The sequence below is a fragment of the Mastigoproctus giganteus genome, chromosome 1 (assembly GCF_048544385.1).
Source record: "Mastigoproctus giganteus isolate SK-2022 chromosome 1, ASM4854438v1, whole genome shotgun sequence".
Lineage (NCBI taxonomy): Eukaryota > Metazoa > Arthropoda > Arachnida > Uropygi > Thelyphonidae > Mastigoproctus > Mastigoproctus giganteus.
In genome coordinates this window covers 102310153-102328966 of record NC_143575.1, presented here as the reverse complement: position 1 = coordinate 102328966, position 18814 = coordinate 102310153, and the positions used below count along the sequence as shown (strand labels likewise).

The following is an 18814-nucleotide window of genomic DNA, read 5'->3' as shown; positions in this document are numbered from 1 at the left end:
CATTCAACTGCCGTTTTCTGGAACAACCTTCCTTCATACGTATTTCCTGAAAATTACAGTCTACAGAAGTTCAATGTCAACAAATATCTTCTTTCGTCTTCTCAACCTTCAACCCAAGCACAGTACTAAGTACTATAGGTTCTACTACCTCTCGTGTTTGGGGTCTACATAAAAAATATATATATATATAAACATGTAACGGTCATCTATTCTGCCACTGAAAGCCTTGCAGACCGTGCTGTCTGCAAGGCTTTCCACAGTGTTGGAAGTGCTAGGCATTGGAGTCAATGCTTAGGCAAATAGTGGTTGTTATCCATGCAAATAGTGGTCCAACACTGTATTAGGTAGGTGGTCATTCTGTGATCACTGAATTATACATACATGATTTATAGGTATATGGTAAATAAAAGTTTAAATTGAGGGTTATCAAATCACAATCTTTTTTCACACTTCTACAGTCCAGCCTTGGTGCACCATTCCAGTCAAAATTGTTTGATTTTTTCAGACAAAGAAGTAGCTCTCATATTGGCAGATAACCATCATATCCCAGATTCCAACTTCCACTGCATAGTTTGGTTGCAAATTGGTCTTTCTTTGTCTAAATTAAAATTTTCAGTCATTTTCGGCACATTAGACCTCCTATTTTAATGCATAATTCACTTTAACTACTAGCAGACTTATTCTTGCAGTACCAACTTTTTGCAGCATTTCTTTCTTTTAGAGCTGCATTCTCCTTTCACTCATTGTATACTTTTGAGTCAGTTACTTTCAACATGGCAATGATTTTCTTTGTTTTCTCAACTGTTGCTCCTGCTATACATGTTCCAACAATAATACCTTTCTGAAAATCAAAAAGATCACCTGTCTTATTCATGCCCTGATTGACTAAGAAGCCACACAAAAGCATGCAGTATTTATCTGATAACATGGAACTTGTGATCATATTATGTATGAATTTACATTTGCATACCTTATGTTTAATTATCTGATGATGCCAACTGCAAAAAGTTTCTGATTTTATGGACAGTGAGTGTATTATGAACACAACTGTGAATAATCCATTTTTTATATTAAAAGTGTATATTTTTAATTATTTTTTTAAAATAAAACTTCCCTCTGCCACACTTTAGACATACACTTCAGATGTTTTTTTCACATGTTAAAAAATACCGGCATTAATAATGGGCTCAACAAACTGTTAGTGAGTGAAACCTGAAAGAAAATAAAACTGAATAAACTTCACTGTGGTGAATGGTCACAACTGAGAAAGATATAAAAATCGGAAGCAAGCATTTCCATTAGGGACACATAGCTCAAATATGACAGTAGTGCACTTCAGTAATTGGATGTGAAAGATATCACTAATTTAAAATTTTTGTTTTTCAGCATAAGATAATTTATATATATGAATAAGCTTAAGAAAATGCTGGCTTTTATTATTTATGGCCACTTTTCTTCAATAACAAAACAATTAATGATGCAGACTGAGTGGAAACACAATAAGGTTTGTGTGGAGAAGGGTTTCCTCATCTCATGCAATTGCTTCAAAATATGGTGTTTGCACACGTACTGTTATCCCTATTAAAATTACGTCCTTCCTGCCAGTAGCGCACAGCTACTACTGGCCGGCTGAAATCAGCTGTCTTAATAGTGTTATGTGATCTTTGATTTGATCCCCCAGACAATGATGGGCTCAACAATGTAGTTCGCATCACAATCTCTGCAGGGTATACAATAAATAACCCCACCTCTTTTCAATGGTGGTGTAAATGTTTTTAGAAGAGGTTATACAGTATATAGTTTTCTTACAGGTGTTTATATAGACGGATGTCATAACTTTACAGAATCTCGGTATATACACTACAACATTCTTGGATAAAATGGAACATATGCAAAAGTGATGAAGTGGCAGGCCTCTGTGCCTGGAGGATGTATCGTATGTGGCATGTTCTCATTGACATGAACTCAGACCTAAAGTAGTTCCCAGTAATCTAGGATTTGTTCTGGAAAAGGCATATTTCTTGAGTTCAGTCCTGACTGTACTGATTTCTTTATCTTTATCCAAATTATTGGAGCAATATGACTATACCCTACTCATTAGTAACCAGATGGTACTGTCACTGTGAGGCTGTATGAAATGATTTATAATTGGTATACTATCATACACACACACTTGCAGAGGTTATGGCAGCAGTTCTCAAACTACTGAGATTTACGGACCCCTTCAAAAATCAAAATATGTTTGCAGACCCTACACATATATATACACACACAAATATATATATATATATATATATATATATATATATATATATATCCATTATTTTAAATTAAATAAAACATAAGCCAGTAGTATGGCAAAAACTGTAGAGCGAAAATTAACATAAAAATAACCCAAATAAACAATCGAACGAAAAGAAAGAATAGATATAAATAGTAGCCCAGAAACCCTAATATAATTTCGATCTTTAAATCCAATTAACAAAAACTATACAAATTTTAGAATAATGCCAATTAGTTATTAATTTAGCGGCGGTACCCCCCCCCCCGGAGAGGTACCAGTTCCGAAAGACGTGAAATATCACCCAAAGAGGGTTAAAGGAACTACCAAACAATAACAAAATCAAAATAAACTAAAATAAAATAGAATAGACTGACCATCATGCCCCATATCGACAGAGGACCACGAGGCCAATAATGGTCATGGAATCGCTGCATTTCAATCGTCATACAAAACATCGCAAAGGCGGAAATATCGAAGAACCAAACCACCCTTCCATTCTCCGATAGATCAACCAATGCAGAGGATTTGCATGGCGGTGGTCCTTATGCAGCGAAAATAAACTATAGAACAGACAGCACTCTAAAGCAGAGCCACACTACTGACATACTGTAAGCTGAATCAGCTTATATTGAAGAAAAAAAGAAAATAGATGGCGGCACAGGCGTTGCTAAATTAGCATATCGACCCATTACTATTGAATTATAATAAAAAATTAAAATAATTAAGCATTCATTAGAGGCAGCAACTTGCAATTCCTCCATATGAAGCCGAAATATATACTATCATTGAATTATATTAAATAAAGTTAAATTATAATAAAATGAAGAAATAATTAAGCATTCATTAGAGGCAGCGACATGCAATTCCTCCATATGAAGCTGAAATACATCCATTATTTTAAATTAAATAAAACATAAGCCAGTAGTATGGCAAAAACTGTAGAGCGAAAATTAACATAAAAATAACCCAAATAAACAATCGAACGAAAAGAAAGGAAAAGGGTGGTTTGGTTCTTCGATATTTCCGCCTTTGCGATGTTTTGTATGACGACTGAAATGCAGCGATTCCATGACCATTATTGGCCTCGTGGTCCTCTGTCGATATGGGGCATGATGGTCAGTCTATTCTATTTTATTTTAGTTTATTTTGATTTTGTTATCGTTTGGTGGTTCCTTTAACCCTCTTTGGGTGATATTTCACGTCTTTCGGAACTGGTACCTCTCCGGGGGGGGGGGGGTACCGCCGCTAAATTAATAACTAATTGGCATTATTCTAAAATTTGTATAGTTTTTGTTAATTGGATTTAAAGATCGAAATTATATTAGGGTTTCTGGGCTACTATTTATATCTATTCTTTCTTTTCGTTCGATTGTTTATTTGGGTTATTTTTATGTTAATTTTCGCTCTACAGTTTTTGCCATACTACTGGCTTATGTTTTATTTAATTTAAAATAATGGATGTATTTCAGCTTCATATGGAGGAATTGCATGTCGCTGCCTCTAATGAATGCTTAATTATTTCTTCATTTTATTATAATTTAACTTTATTTAATATAATTCAATGATAGTATACATATATATATATATATATATATATATATATATATAGAATCGTAATATTACGGCGTTTAAAATGTTAAAATAAAATAACAAAATATTACATGTTAAATATAGAAATATAGAACGAATCGATTAATGTCATCGTGTTTTCCGTGTCATCGTGTCTGCCTCGATTTTCAAACTATGGAGGGTTCTTGCACTATAACTTATCTAATTATGGTGTGTATATATATATATATATATATTTGTAGATATATATATATATATATATATATATATATATCAGGAGTGGCCTACTTAATTTGTGATGCGATCTACATTTTTCCTTCAAAATGCGCTGCGATCTACATATCAAAAATTACATTGCACAAGGGGCACAAATCGAGGGATGACTGTATATTTAAAATTCGTCGTGATCGACAGAAATTAAATCCGCAATCGACTTCGTTAACCACCCCTGACATATATCATAAATCTGCTCTAGATAGAACGAATAATTTGAAATATGTATACAATTATATCGAAAATAAGTAATGTTCTATAACGAAATTCATGTGATTCTATCAGTACAGTATATATATACACACATGCATATGTTTGTGTACACACACACATACACACGATTTTCTGGAAAAAAAATTCCGAGTTTTGTGTGTGAAACAACTCAACTTTATTCTTATTTTTATACAGATATATAATAATAACTTTATTTATCATCAGTTTGCTATACATAGAACGAATAATTTGAAATATGTATACAATTATATATACTAATTATATCAAAAATAAATAATGTTCTATAATGAAATTCGTGTGATTCTATCAGTATATTTTTTAAGAAAAGAAACATTACTTGATACCTTCTGAATGTATCGCAGACGCCCTGAACTGGTCTACGGACCCCAAGTGGTCTGTCTGCAGACCCCAGTTTGGGGAACACTGGTTTTTGGCATACTGATGTTAATAGGTGTGGGAATATCCGTTTTATCATAATGTCTAGGAAGTAAAGAGCATAGCCTTTCCAGTCTCGATGGTATATTTTAGAAGTTCGACAATGCTAAGGAAAAATGTCTACAATACTGCTCAGGCACGATAGGAGGGAGTATATGATGAGAGATTTTCAATCAGTTCATCCCTGGATAGAGTGTGCAATGCTCACAGAGTAGAATTTTTCTCAGCACAGTCTGTGCTTGTTAACAGGAGACACTGCTTCTACAGGGATGTAATACTCTTAAAGAGATAGCCAGAATATTTCCTGATGCTATTGAAGCAGTGTTAGGTGGGTGAGAAAACAGCTGGCTTAAAGGAGGAGGGATACATGGGCTAACAGATAAGAACTACAGGCAGAGGTAAGTGTTTCTTGCAATGTTTCTATTGAAATGTGCAGCAGCCTGGAAAGCAAGGTGTGCTGGGGATCTCAAGGCCCGCTGTGAGTCATCATAAAACACATAATGGGGTATGTTAGAGTAACTAAGAGTAAGAACAGGTGCTTGTATACTTGCATTTACACCAATGCTTGCACGATACCAATACTCTGTACACCAGTAACTACCAATGTCCCCAATACTTTGTACACCAATGCTAGGAGCATAGTTAATAAATCTGATGAATTTGAAGTGCTGGTCAAGTCATGAAATGCAGAGATTGTGGGGATATCAGAGATGTGGTGTCACTCGGGATGCAAAATTTAATAAATATGGGGAGTATAATGTGTTCAGAAAGTACAGAAAAAATAGAAGGGGGGGGTATGTTCTTGGTTAAGAAGTTAATCCATGGCAGTGCACCAAGTTAATATGAGTGGCCAGTCCAATGTTGAGTCAGTTCGGTGTGATATAAGCACTGGTAAAGCAAAAATGAGAGGAGTGGGTTACAGGACTGACGAGTAGAACAAAACTGTACAGGAAATAGAATGGGCTAAAAAATCAGAATATCTTAAAATGGGGGATTTTAATTTCTAGATACTGACTGGAATTTGCAGTTTGGTCACTCAAACCCTAGAAATATTTTGTCGATTTATTACATGATTGTTTTCTACAGCAGCATGTTAGAGGGGCAACAACAGTGAGCAATACTCTTGATCTGATTATCAGCAGTGATTATTCATGCATTAAGAATCTGCAGATAAAAGAATAAGGTGGTAGTGATCACAGTGAATTGATTTACCATTGGCAAATTCTAAAAGGGAAGCATTCAAGGAAATAATCATAAAAGATATACTGAGCTTTTCATACCAACTTACACCATTCAAATCTTACACCTAAACAGATGTCAGATGTCTCATTATAGAGAAGAAAAATGCATGGAATGCATATAAATTTCCAGGTGATACAGAAGCCTATGGTAGACATAAATTGAACTGCAACCAAATCACAAAAGATATTAAGCAAGCTAAGGCAGATTATGAGAAATCTTTGGCAAAAGCATGCAAAGACTTCTTTTCTTATGTAAATGCTACAAGGAAGGTGATGAATCAAATAGGTCCACTTGATATAGATGGTTCAAATGTTGATGATGTTGCTCAGGTTGCTAACAAGGTGAATAGCCACATCTTGTAGATTAGCACCTATAGCCATATTGCATTGCATGTATTGTGCATTTACAAGAGGATTTTCATGTTGTATGGGTGGAATAATCGTACTGCTTCTGCCTGAGATCAACTAACTACAGTACCCAATTTAGCATTAGCATTAGCATTAGTAGAGGCATTTGATGCAAGAAAGCAAGCTTATGCAGCATCAGCCAAAAAAAAAAAAAAGAAAAAAAAAAAAAAAAAAAAAGTAACATAAATAAATAAAAATAACCACTTCCACTTCACCCCTCTGTTCGTTCGAAATACCTGTCCAGCTGAGCCTTAAACTTATTTAGGCTATCAACTTCCACGACAAGGGATGGAAGTCTGTTCCACCCACCAACCACCCGCTTGGAAGCCAACTACACCCGGTATTCCCAGGTGGTCACCCTCCCAAGTACTGACCGGGCCTAACGCTGCTTAACTTCGGTGATCGGACGAGAACCGGTGTATTCAGCCTAGTATGATAGTTGGCTAATTTAAAGATGATAGTTGGCTAATTTAAATTTAAAGATGCATTTAAGAATTCTATCAGTCTCTGAAAGGATTTAAACCCCCACCACTCCAATCCAGTGACAAAACCACTATACTGTCACAGAGAACATACATCAGATAAGTGGATTTCAGTTTTATTCCTGAATCCCTGCCTACAAGTACCTACTGTTCTAAATGAAATGGAAAATTCAATACAAGTATAAAAAATATAAAAAAGTCAAAACTATTTTAAGTAGAAAACAGATTACCTTGACCGTGAATAGTAATGTCTTTTGCGAGAATATGACCGAGAACGTGATCGACTATGACTACGTGGACTTCTAGAATGCCTCCTATCATCAGGTGAAGGTGATGGTGAATGCTCAGGTGTAGCACTCCCATCCCTAGAACGACGAGACCCATTTTCAACGGCTCTAGGACTGTCCTTTACAAAATTTAAAATAATTCCTTTATAAGCACTAGACTGAGTAACAAATATATCATAATCAGCATAATAATAAAAGGAAATACTTCTCAGGTATGTTATTATGTAATTATTCCTGTATTGATTAATTTTATGTTAAACCTCTAGCATTGTTGCTGTTATGGGTATTATTGCATCAGGCATCCATGTAACTATTCATTGCCTGCAATAAAGATATTATTATTATTTCTAATAGACAGACCCAATGAACAAAGAAAATTGTCTCTTCTGTAAAAGTAATCAAACAAACTTAAGACTCTCATTCATAAAAGTATTAGCTAAAGCAATGAACAAAGCATTCTCTTGTTACCTTTTCAAAAAAAATGCAATGAAAATGACAGAACACTGCTATAATTCATTCAAACATACATATCCTCACATTCAAATTTTATAAATGAACAACATATCTTAGACAAAAATTTCTTTAAATCGTGTTGCACAAAAGAAAATATTACATATGTACATGAACTATTTTCCAAATAGCATTTTTTTTCTTCATTGAAAAAAAAATAATAAATACATCAATAACAGCAATATTTTAATTATGATTTAATATTAGCTACTCATTAACTCTAATATAAAACTAAGGCTTTCCAGTTTTTTTTTTTTTTTTTTTTTTAGGCAAACTAGCATATAATAAACCTATTACCTTTACCACATCTATCTTCACACAATAACTTGGTTCCTAGTGAACAGATTTTCATGAAATGTCATATTTGACCTTTTAAAAAGATCTGTCAAGTCATCCTACATCTCATTAAAATCAGACCAATAAAAATTCAACAATAACTATTTTTTTTCCCATCTGCATGCAGTAACTCCCAGTGGATAGATTTTCATGAAATTTTATATGAGGATATCTCTTATACAAGTTACCCAAATTCTACTAAAGTTAGCACTTAAGTAGAACTTTAAAGTACTACTTAAGAACTAATGCAGTAACTCATAGTATAGTAAAACCCATTAAAATTTCTAAGAGAACAACCATTTCATTGCAATGAAATCTAATGCTAATACATATCACTCAATTATTTTCAAAGAACCATTATTCACTCAAAAAAAACTATGCTCCCTTTTCTAAAATGCAGCAGCAATACTGTATGCTTCGTTTTACTTAACTATAGACTTTAAAATCAATAATGAATAAATAAATTTTCAAACTAAGCTTTTTGGAAATTTTAGTCTTCTTGATTAAGTAAGATATTAAATTGTGTTTTACAAATAGATTAAATAGTCCTAGTCATGTTCATTAGCTTATTATTTAAATTTATCCAGTGATTTTTTAAGTTATCACTCACTACTAGCACTGCTATTGTAATGGTGTTTTGGCATGAATATTGTAGCACATAGCCAGTAGTGCAGAGGACTAGTAGAATTTTAATTGTGATAAATAAGTAGCTCGAAGATTCTAATCACTTGCTGGGCATATATCTTTTTTGTGTTCAGCTAAGGAATTTTTACTTTTAGCAAGGACATAACTAATTTAACATTGTGATCGCTACAGTATATGACAACGTATATCTCGAACTTGATAACATAAGGTATAACATAAAACTAGATAGCCGTATTACAAATCAGAGCATTTAGGAATCTATTTAGATTAGCGTAGTATTGTCAATTAATCAATTAAATTTATTAATCTATTAATTTTCATTGTTAATCAATTAAATTGTATTTAAATGGAAATTATGTTCCCGACTAGAGTAGTAAAGCAACAGGCACAAAGTGGCAGGCCTGCTGTGGCTTGGGGGAGAACTAAAGGAGGCGATACTCCAATGCATCAGCCTAAAAAAATATGCAACTTGTGAAATGTTTCCAGACTTTCCTGAATAGGACATGATCTAGTGTGTCTTTACATGTGTGTGTGTGTGTGTGCGCACTAGGTGCAGAGAGTGTGAAGAAATAAGGTGCAACTCAATGTTCTGATGTGCATCTATGAGTCTGAGAAGTAGGGTAGATTGCCCTCAAAGGAATTAAAATGGGGGACCATCAAGCTCTCAGCTTGCCCAACTCAGCATCAGAGCTCACTCTTATGCATCAGGCAACACACAACAGCAATCTTCAAGGCAGAATGCACTGGTCCCACAGGAGCTAGTTATTGTCGGACTCTATTCTCAGGGAAATGGGAAATTTGTACAAAAAGGACAGGTAGAATAGGACCAGTGTGTCTGCCTGGGGCAAAAGGTAACAACATGTAGAGCAAACATCTTTTAAGGGCAAAAAAGGTGATACTGTTGTACATGTTGGCACCGATGACATTAAAAGTAGATCTACGGACTTATTTAACAAGTACAGGACGTTGAAAAAAAGTTGTGGGGGAGTTACGGTTAAATTTAAAAGTGCGTGCAATTCTGTTGAGACAAAATAGGAGGGAGTATATGATAAGAGCCTTATCAATCAATTCATCCCTGGAGAGATTGTGCAAGGCTCATGGGGGTAGAATTTTTCTCAGTGTGGTCTGTGCTTGTTAACAGGAGAGACTGCTTCTATAGGGATGGGATACACTTAAATAGAGAGGATACAGCAAGAATATTTGCTGATGCAATCAAGGCAGTGTTAGGCGGGTTGGAAAACTGCTAGTTTGTGGGGGGGGGGGGGGGGCAATTCACAGACAAATAGATTAACAGTAGCCAGAGGCAGAGGCAAAAGCAATTCTTGCACTGCTTCTACTGGAATGAGCAGCAGCCTAGAGAGCAAGGTGCTGGGGATTTCAAGAACTGCTGGGAGTCATCATGGAACAAGTAAATACAGGGGCTATGTTAGGGGTAACTAAGAGTAAGAACATTGATTAGGGGTACGAAGAGTAAGAACACCGATGCTTGGAGTATAGTAAATAAATTTGATGAAATTGAAGTGCTGGTCAAGACATCGGAGACATGGTATCACATAGATATAAGGAATGAAGAATTTGAATTTCGAGAGTAAAATGATTAAAGAAAGGGTAAGAAGGGAGAAGGGATTATGCTGTTAGTTAAGAAAAAATCTAAGGCAGTGCATCCAACAAGGGTGGACAGTGCAATGGTGAGTCAGTTTAGTGTGGCATAAGCAATGGGAAAACAAAAATGAGGGTAGGAGTATGTTATAGGCCTAAAGACTAATGAGTACAACAAACAACTGCACATACAAATAGAGTAGGCCAGTACATCAGAATGGCTTATAATGGAGGATTTTAACTTACCAGATATAGACTGGAACTTGTTGGTTGGTCACTTGCACACCAGCAAGCCTTTTGTGATTTATTGGATGACCGTATTCTACAGCAGCATATTAGAGGGGGGCAATGATCATTCATTACTGATAATCAGTAATGATTATTCATTCATTAAGAATCTGCAGATAAAGGAACCACTAGGAGGTGGCAGTGATCACAGTGTACTAATGTGCATACTTAAAGATGTAACCATTATCAAGGATAAAAGGAAAGGTATTTGCTTTTTTAAAGGTGACTACAGTGGTCTCAGACAGTTTTTAAATTCTATACAGTCTGACCAAATGATAATATTACCAACAACAAATTCTAAATGGGACACATTCAAAGAATTAATCTTGGAAGCTACTAGGCTTTTCTCACTAAGAAATACTGTTCAGGGTTAAGGTCTAAACATATGTCAGATGAATTCATGAGACATGTGGAAGAAAAGAAAAATGTATGGATGCACATAAATTATCAGGAGACACAGAAGCCTATGTTAGATAAGCTAGTCTGTAATCAAGTCACAAAGGAGGTTAGGCAAGATATCTTTGGCAAAGGATGCAAAGACTTCTTTACTTGTGTAAACTCTGGAAGGAAGAGGAGGAATTAGATCAGTCCACTTGATATTGAAGGTTCGACTGTTTATCCTCCTCAGGTAGCTGACAAACTGAACGAGTATTTTGTATCTATATAAATGAGGAATTCTATAGGAAGTGGAGGCAAGAAGTTTATCAAGCTAACAGGAAACAATAAGATTTTGTAATAATTGAGAGCAAATAGGAGGAGAAATTGTTGAAGTTAAACATAAGTATGGCACCTGGAATGGATATGATCTATCCAGTTATATAAAAGGAGGCAGCAAAGAAAGTAAGCAAATCCTTATAGCCATAATTATGAGAGCATCCTTGGATTCAGGGGAGGCCCCCATGGACTGAAGATGTGCAAATGTATCCCCAATTCACAAAGGGTGACACGAGTAATTACAGATCTATTAGTTTAACTTCTGTTTCGGGAAAAATAATGGAATCAGCACTACAGTTATAGTTCAAACATAGCATGGGTTTGTTAAGGGGAAATCTTGTCTGACCAATTTGATTGTATGATGTGGTTACAAAGGAACTGGATGCAAAAAATAATTTTTATTCATATACAGGTAGTTCCCAACTTTACAAGTTAATTCATTCCTAACCCGCACTGGTAAAATGGGAATTTATTTCCCATAGACGTAATGTTAAAAACAGGTTACATTCTCAACGATGAAATTTGACCATAGTAATATTAAATAAAGGTCAATTAAACAATAGTTCATGCTTAAACAATCATTTATTTATCCAAAGAAATGAAACCAGCCTTCAAAATCAAGTAAATTTATATAATAATAAAGGAACATATAGAAGTTATAATAAAGGAACCCATATTATAACTACTCGAGTAGTTGGCTATGTACAGAAATGATGCAATTACACTAACCTGTGCGTCAATAATAAAGGAATTATTTATGTCATACAAATGTTAAAGAATGTTTATTCTTCATCATCATCAACTAAATGCACACTCGTTGATGGTTCTTCGCTCAATTCTTCACTCATTGTTAGCTAGGCACTCGTTGGTTTGTTGGAAGCAAAAGGAGTAGTCTTCTTTGGAAATGCTTCAAGAGTCATTTGTTTCCAAAACAGTCTTCTTTTCTTTATAAATTTCATAACAGCATGCATAAGCATTTTTTAAATCTGTAGCAACTTTTCTAGTGTGCTCGAAATTTGAATCTTGTGACTCAAAAATCAATTGCTTTTTCTGTTTTGAAAAGCTTTGTCAAGCCCCTTGAGAGTGAAAGAATGAACAGGAGTGCACAAACTTCAATCTGTTATGGAAGTTGACAACTAAAATAAATTCAAGGAAGAACTGCACAAACGTTTAGACAAATGGATGGATGAAATGGGAATGGGTTTTTCTCTTTTGGCTGATGCTGTATTTAATTATCAGTACCAAGCACTGATAATTAAAAGCAATTAACTACAATACTTCTTTGGGAATACTTAGATTTCGGGGAGGGTCAGAGAAGTGACAGCTCTGTTAGTGGGAGGATAACTACTTCAAAGCAGGTTTTTATTTCCACTTGGGCAATAACAAAAGTAGTTTATATATATGTTGTGGTGTTAAATTAAAAAAAAATCTAGGTGAAGAATAGGTTTCGGAGTTACAATACAAGCAGCTATGAAATTCTCTGTGCAGTGTAGAAAGCAGGCAGGAAGAATGGTCCATGGTACCCTGTTGATTTATTGAACATTTCTGCACATCTATTCTACAACTGTCTTTCCTCAATTTGAATTTATGTCCCCTCAGGCAATTAATTCTGGTAAGAGGTAGAATTCCATCAGCACAGGGCCTGCTCAAACCATTCAAGGCTTTATACACTTAAATCAGATCACTTCACAGGTGCCTAGTCTCCAGATGCTGCAATTTGCAGAACTTAAGCCTTTCTTGGTAAGAATACCCCTTCATTCCCCTCACCAATCTTGTTGTCCTCTGTATTCATTCTAGCAACTCTACATCCTTCCTAAAATGAAGCCTCCAGACCTGTATGCAGTAGTCAGGCGTGGCCTGACCATTGCCTTATACAAAGAGATAATAACCTCCTTTTCCCTACTAGCAAAATTCCTGTATATCATTGAGAAAACACCATGATCTGCTCTTCCAGAGCCTGTCTGTAGTATACTCAGAAAACTTCATATATGACTGCACAATTACCTCTGGTCTTTTTCATTCTCTACCACCCTGAGTGTAACACCACACAGTTGGTGTGTTTCTCTGGGGTTACTGCTACCTATAGGCAGTACTTCCCATTTGTCAATGTTATACTTCAGTTGCCACCTCTCAGCCCCTGCTCAACTTTTCTAGATCCTGTTTCAGTAGCGTATTGTCATTACCCTGCCACTTTTTGAATCGTCTGCAAACTTAAGACATTAAGCTTGATATACCATCATCAATATCATTAATAAATACAAAAAACAACAATGGACCCAACACAGAACCCTGGGGGACTCCACTAATAACATTAATCCACAAAGAGAAGTGTCCATTGATTACCACTCTGTCTTTTCCCACTCAACTTGCCCTTAATGCCATACTGCTCCAATTTTTATAGTCTTCCATGTGCAACAGTATCAAAGGCTAAACTTTAAATTCAGGTATATGATATAAAAATTATTTTTTGACTCCAGTTCCTTTGTGCTGACTACATAGCTTGGTAATTAATTACCTTGGGGGGGGGGGGGAGAGCTAACTAAGGCCCAGAATACTTTGAGAGGGGAAGGTAAAATGATTAAAATTTTCACTGTTATTACACAACTAGGGGACATAAATTGAAATTATAGGGGAAATGGTTTAGACTAGATTGTATAAAGTTTTCTTTTAGCCAATGCACTGTTAATTGCTTGAATAAGTTGTCCCTGATGGGTGATTGAGGCTGACAGTTAGGGGAAATTCAGAGGTTGACTGGATAGCATTAGTAGAGGCATTTGATGCAAGAAAGCAAGCTTATGCAGCATCAGCCAAAAAAAAAAAAAAAAAAAAAAAAACCACTTCCACTTCACCTCTCTGTTTGTTCAAAATACCTGTCCAGCTGAGCCTTAAATTTATTTAGGCTATCAACTTCCACGACAAGGGATGGAAGTCTGTTCCACCAACCAACCAACCACCCGCTGGCTAAAGGCAAATTTCCACACGTCTATCTTACATCTGTCCTTCCTCAATTTGAATTTATGCCCTCTCAGGTGATTATTCTGAGCGAGAGGAAGAATCCCATCAGCATTGAGCATGCTCAAACCATTCAAGGCATTATACACCTCTATCAGATCACCTCGCTGGTGCCTAGTCTTCAGACACTGTAATTTTCAAAACATAAGCCTTTCTTCGTAAGAGCACCCCTTTGTTCCATTCACTAATCTTGTTGCCCTTCTCTGTACTCGTTCCAGCAGCTCTACATCCTTCTTGAAATGAGGTCTCCAGACCTGTATACAGTACTCTAGGTGTGGCCTGACCATTGCCTTATACAAGGGAATAATCACCTCCTTATTCCTGCTAGAAAACTTCCTATATATCATTCACAATACACCATGAGCTACTCTTGCAGCCCGTCTGCACTGCTCAGAGCACTTCATATCTGCCTGCACAACTACCCCCAGGTCCCTTTCATTCTCTACCACTGTCAGTGTAGTACCACAGAGTTGATATGTTGCTCTGGGGTTGCTGTTTCCCATGTGTAGTACTTTACATTTGTCAATGTTAAACTTCATTTGCCACCTCTCAGCCCATCTGCTCAACCTTTCCAGATCCTATTGCAGCAGCATAGTGTCAGTAGTGTCATTGACAACCCTGCCTACCTTTGTATCATCTGCAAACTTCGACATTAAGCTTGATATACCCTCACCAATATCATTTATGAATACAGAAAACAATAATGGACCCAACACTGAGCCATGAGGGACTCCACTAATAACATTAGTCCACGACGAGCAGTGTCCATTGATTACCACTCTGTCTTCTCCTCCTCAGCCACCCCTTTATCCACAGCAGCAATTTGCCTCCAATGTCACACTGCTCCAATTTGTGCAACAGTCTTCCATGTGCAACAGTATCAAAAGCCTTTCTAAGATCCAAGTATATAACATCAAAGTTATTCCCTGCATCCAGTTCCTTTGTGACTGCATCATAGTATCCAATCAAATTGGTCAGGCAAGACTTCACCTTAACAAAACCATGCTGTGTCCGAGCTATAACTGAAGTCTTGTCTAAATGATCCTGCAGTGCTTCTTTAACTAGTGCCTCCATTAATTTTCCTGGAACAGAAGTTAAACTCACAGGTCTATAATTACTTGTGTCAGCCTTTGTTCCTCCTTTGTGAATTGGGGTCACACTTGCACATCTCCAGTCTGTGGGTACCTCCCCTGAGTCCAAGGAAGCTCTCATAATTATGGCTAAGGGTTTGCTTACTTCCTTTGCTGCCTTCTTTAATATAACTGGATAGATCCCATCCACCCCGGATGCCTTTCTTGTGTTTATCTTCAACAATTTCTCCTCCACTTTACTCTCAGTTATTACAAGATTCTCTAGCTTACTGCTAGAGTTGAATACACCTCTAGCATTCCCCTCGCTAAATAACTCCTCATGTGTGAATGTCGATGCAAAATATTCATTTAGTTTGTTAGCTACCTGAGCAGGATCATCAACAGTTGACCCATCGATATCAAGTGGACCAATCTGATTTATCCCCTTCCTTCTAGAGTTTACATAAGTAAAGAACTCTTTGCTGTTTTTCTTTGCATCGTTTGCCAAAGATTTCTCGTAATCTGCCTTCGCCTGCCTAACCTCCTTTGTAACTTGGTTACAGATCAACTTGTATCTATCATAGGTTTCTGTGTCATGTGTTAATTTGTATGTATCCCATGCATGTTTCTTCTCTGCCATATGCCTCATCAGTTCATCTGACATCCATTTAAGCCTAAACCTTGAACAATATTTCTTAGTTGGTATGTAAAGCCTAGTAGCTTCCAAGATACGTTCTTTGAATGCTTCTCATTTTGCATTTGCTGTTGGTAACATCATCAGCTGGTCCCACTGTATAGAATTTAAATACTGTCTCAGACCATCGTAGTCGCCTTTACGAAAGCAATAACCCTTCCCCTTACCCCTGATGGTAGTTACCTCTTTGAGTAAATCCCACTTCAGCACACTGTGATCACTGCCACCTAGTGGTTCATTTATCTGCAGATTCTTAATGTATGAAGAATCACTGCTGATAATCAAATCAAGAGTATTCCTCCCTCTAGTTGCCTCCCGAACATGCTGATGTAGAAAACAATCATCCAATAAATCCACAAAAGCCTTGCTAGTGTGTGAGTGACCAGCCCCCAAATTCCAGTCAATATCTGGGAAATTAAAATCTCTCATTATAAGACTCTCTGATTTACTGGCCCACTCTATTTCCCTGTACAGTTTCTTATTATACTCATCAGAGTCATTAGGCCTATAGCACACTCCTACTCTCAATTTTGATCTCCCAATGCTTATGTCACACCAAACTGACTCGACACTGCACTGTCCAGCGATGTCCACTGGCTTCACTTCGTTGGATTTTATGTATTTCTCAACTAATAGCATAACCCCTCCTCCCTTCCTATCCAGTCTATCCTTTCTGTAGACGTTGTCCCCAATTTTCCAGTTCTGCATTCCTTATATGTGTGATGCCACGTCTCTGATATCCCAACAATATCTGCCATTGATGTTTTGAGCAATACCTCAAATTCATCAAATTTATTTACTAAACTCCTAGCATTGGTGAACACGCAAGTATTCATGCACCTATTTCTATTCTTAGCTACCTTAACACAACCCATGTGTTTACTTGTACCGCAATGACTCTCGGCAGTCTCTGAAATATCCTGCATCTTGTTTTTCAGGGTTCTGCTCATTCCAATAGAAGCAGTGCAAGAATCTCTTTCACCTCTGCCAGTGGCTACTGTTAATCTATTCGTCTTTGTGTCCCCCCAAGCTAGCAGTTTTCTGACCCACCTAACACTGCCTCGATAGCATCAGCAAATATTCTTGCACCCTTTTTATTTAAGTGTATCCCATCCCTGTAGAAGCAATCTCTCCTGTTAACAAGTACAGTCCAGGCTGAAAAAAATTCTACCCCTTGAGCCTTGCACAATCTTTCCAGGGCCGAATCGATCGATAAAGCTCTCATCATATACTCCCTCCTATCGTGTCTGGGCAGAATTGCAGACACTTTCAAATTCAACCCTATTTCACGGCTTTTTTTCAACAGTGACCTGTACTTGTTAAGCAATTCTGCCGGTCTTCTACTCATGATATCATTAGTGCCTATGTGTACAACAATATCACCTTTTGTGATATTGTTGTATCACAACAATATGTGATATTGATAACACAAGGAGGGAATCACATAAATAGTTAATTTTTTTTTGTTACACAATAGCTGTGGGGGGGATAAACTTCCAGAAACTGTCATCAGAATACTGAATATGGTTAAGTTGGCAGTTGTTGGTGCATCGGCTTCTGTGGCCATATTGCACCTCCCAAGGTTTTTGCAGTACTTTGATCCAAGCCCGAGGCAGGAATCGAACCCGCGACCTTTGGGTTGCCGGGCAGGTACTTTACCCACTCGGCTAGCCCGGTCGGCCATATGGTTAAGTCATAAGTGCATTGTTCTAATACCACTAAATGATGTCCTTTCTGCTTTAATAACAAGGGAGGAAAATTCTTTTTCTCTTAGCAACAAGAAACTTTATCCAGTTTGTTTGGTTTTTTATCACGTGTAAATAGTTTTTTTTTTTTTAATCAATAACGTGTTTTGCAATTTATATATATTTCTATTTAAATATCTTTAAAAACTTATTTTTTGGCAGTTTTATTTTATTCGAAGTATGTCGGTTGCATTCTAGAATATATATGAAAGAAATGGAATTTTAATTCGCACTGCATACATGTATGTATATATATATATACATATAAAGGAACCACTCATAGTTCATAAAATACCTAGATGTGCATGATTAGATTAGGTTGTTCACATTTAAAAGTACCCACAATTTTAACTTTTCTATAGGTTTGGTCTGAACAATATTTCGGCAACAGGAATAGAAACGTCAATTCAACGATACAAAACCCACTGAAGCAAAGTAAACGTAATAATCAATAAATTGAGGTGAAAAAATGTTGCTTATATATTAAAAAAAACATACTCTTAAAGTAAAATAAATCAACTTTTAAATTTACCTCCCTATCACTCATTATAAAGCTCTACTAGAAAAACAAAACGATTCCAAAATTACTCAGGTTGACAACCAATTACAACTACCACAGAAACCATGCACTCAATAAACGCAAATCAAAGATGGCGTTGAAACCAATGCAACACAATTGAGGATCATGGGAAGAGTAAAAATTGCTGTAAAAATAATTTCTTTCAACTTAATTAATAAAGAAATCGCGAAACAAATATTTTCAAAAACCAACGAACGTTAACAGTGTAAATACTATAGTAAAATCACAATTTCTACTTTGTTGTTCCACGTTTCAGGGAGCCTGGTATGATACAAGCATTAGGAAAACTTAACAATAAGAATATATTAAAGGCATAATGACTGTGATGACTATGATAACGAACAATTATTCAGACAAGTACAGAGGGACAGTAATTCAAAATGATTTATCAAGGGGGGGGTTAATTTT

General features: G+C 36.2%; 1 protein-coding gene and 1 non-coding gene across 3 annotated transcripts in view; both read right to left on the bottom strand.

The window, feature by feature from the left end:
• Positions 1–18463, bottom strand: part of LOC150091063 (transformer-2 protein homolog beta-like) — a 160767-nt gene extending 142304 nt beyond the window's left edge. For both annotated transcript variants that reach the window (XR_016547404.1, XM_090381536.1), the window contains exons 1-2: positions 18359–18463; positions 7157–7332 (exon numbers count right to left, since the gene is read on the bottom strand). Coding sequence is in view for 1 of the 2 variants with exons in the window: in XM_090381536.1 (XP_090237662.1) it covers positions 7157–7332; positions 18359–18373 (191 nt within the window). In the remaining variant the exon portion in view is untranslated. The remainder of the gene's footprint in view (positions 1–7156; positions 7333–18358) is intronic.
• LOC150091064 (5S ribosomal RNA) lies at positions 6770–6888 on the bottom strand. Its single transcript, XR_016547781.1, has one exon. It is a non-coding gene; the product is annotated as a 5S ribosomal RNA (ribosomal RNA).
• Positions 18464–18814: the final 351 nt, after the last annotated feature.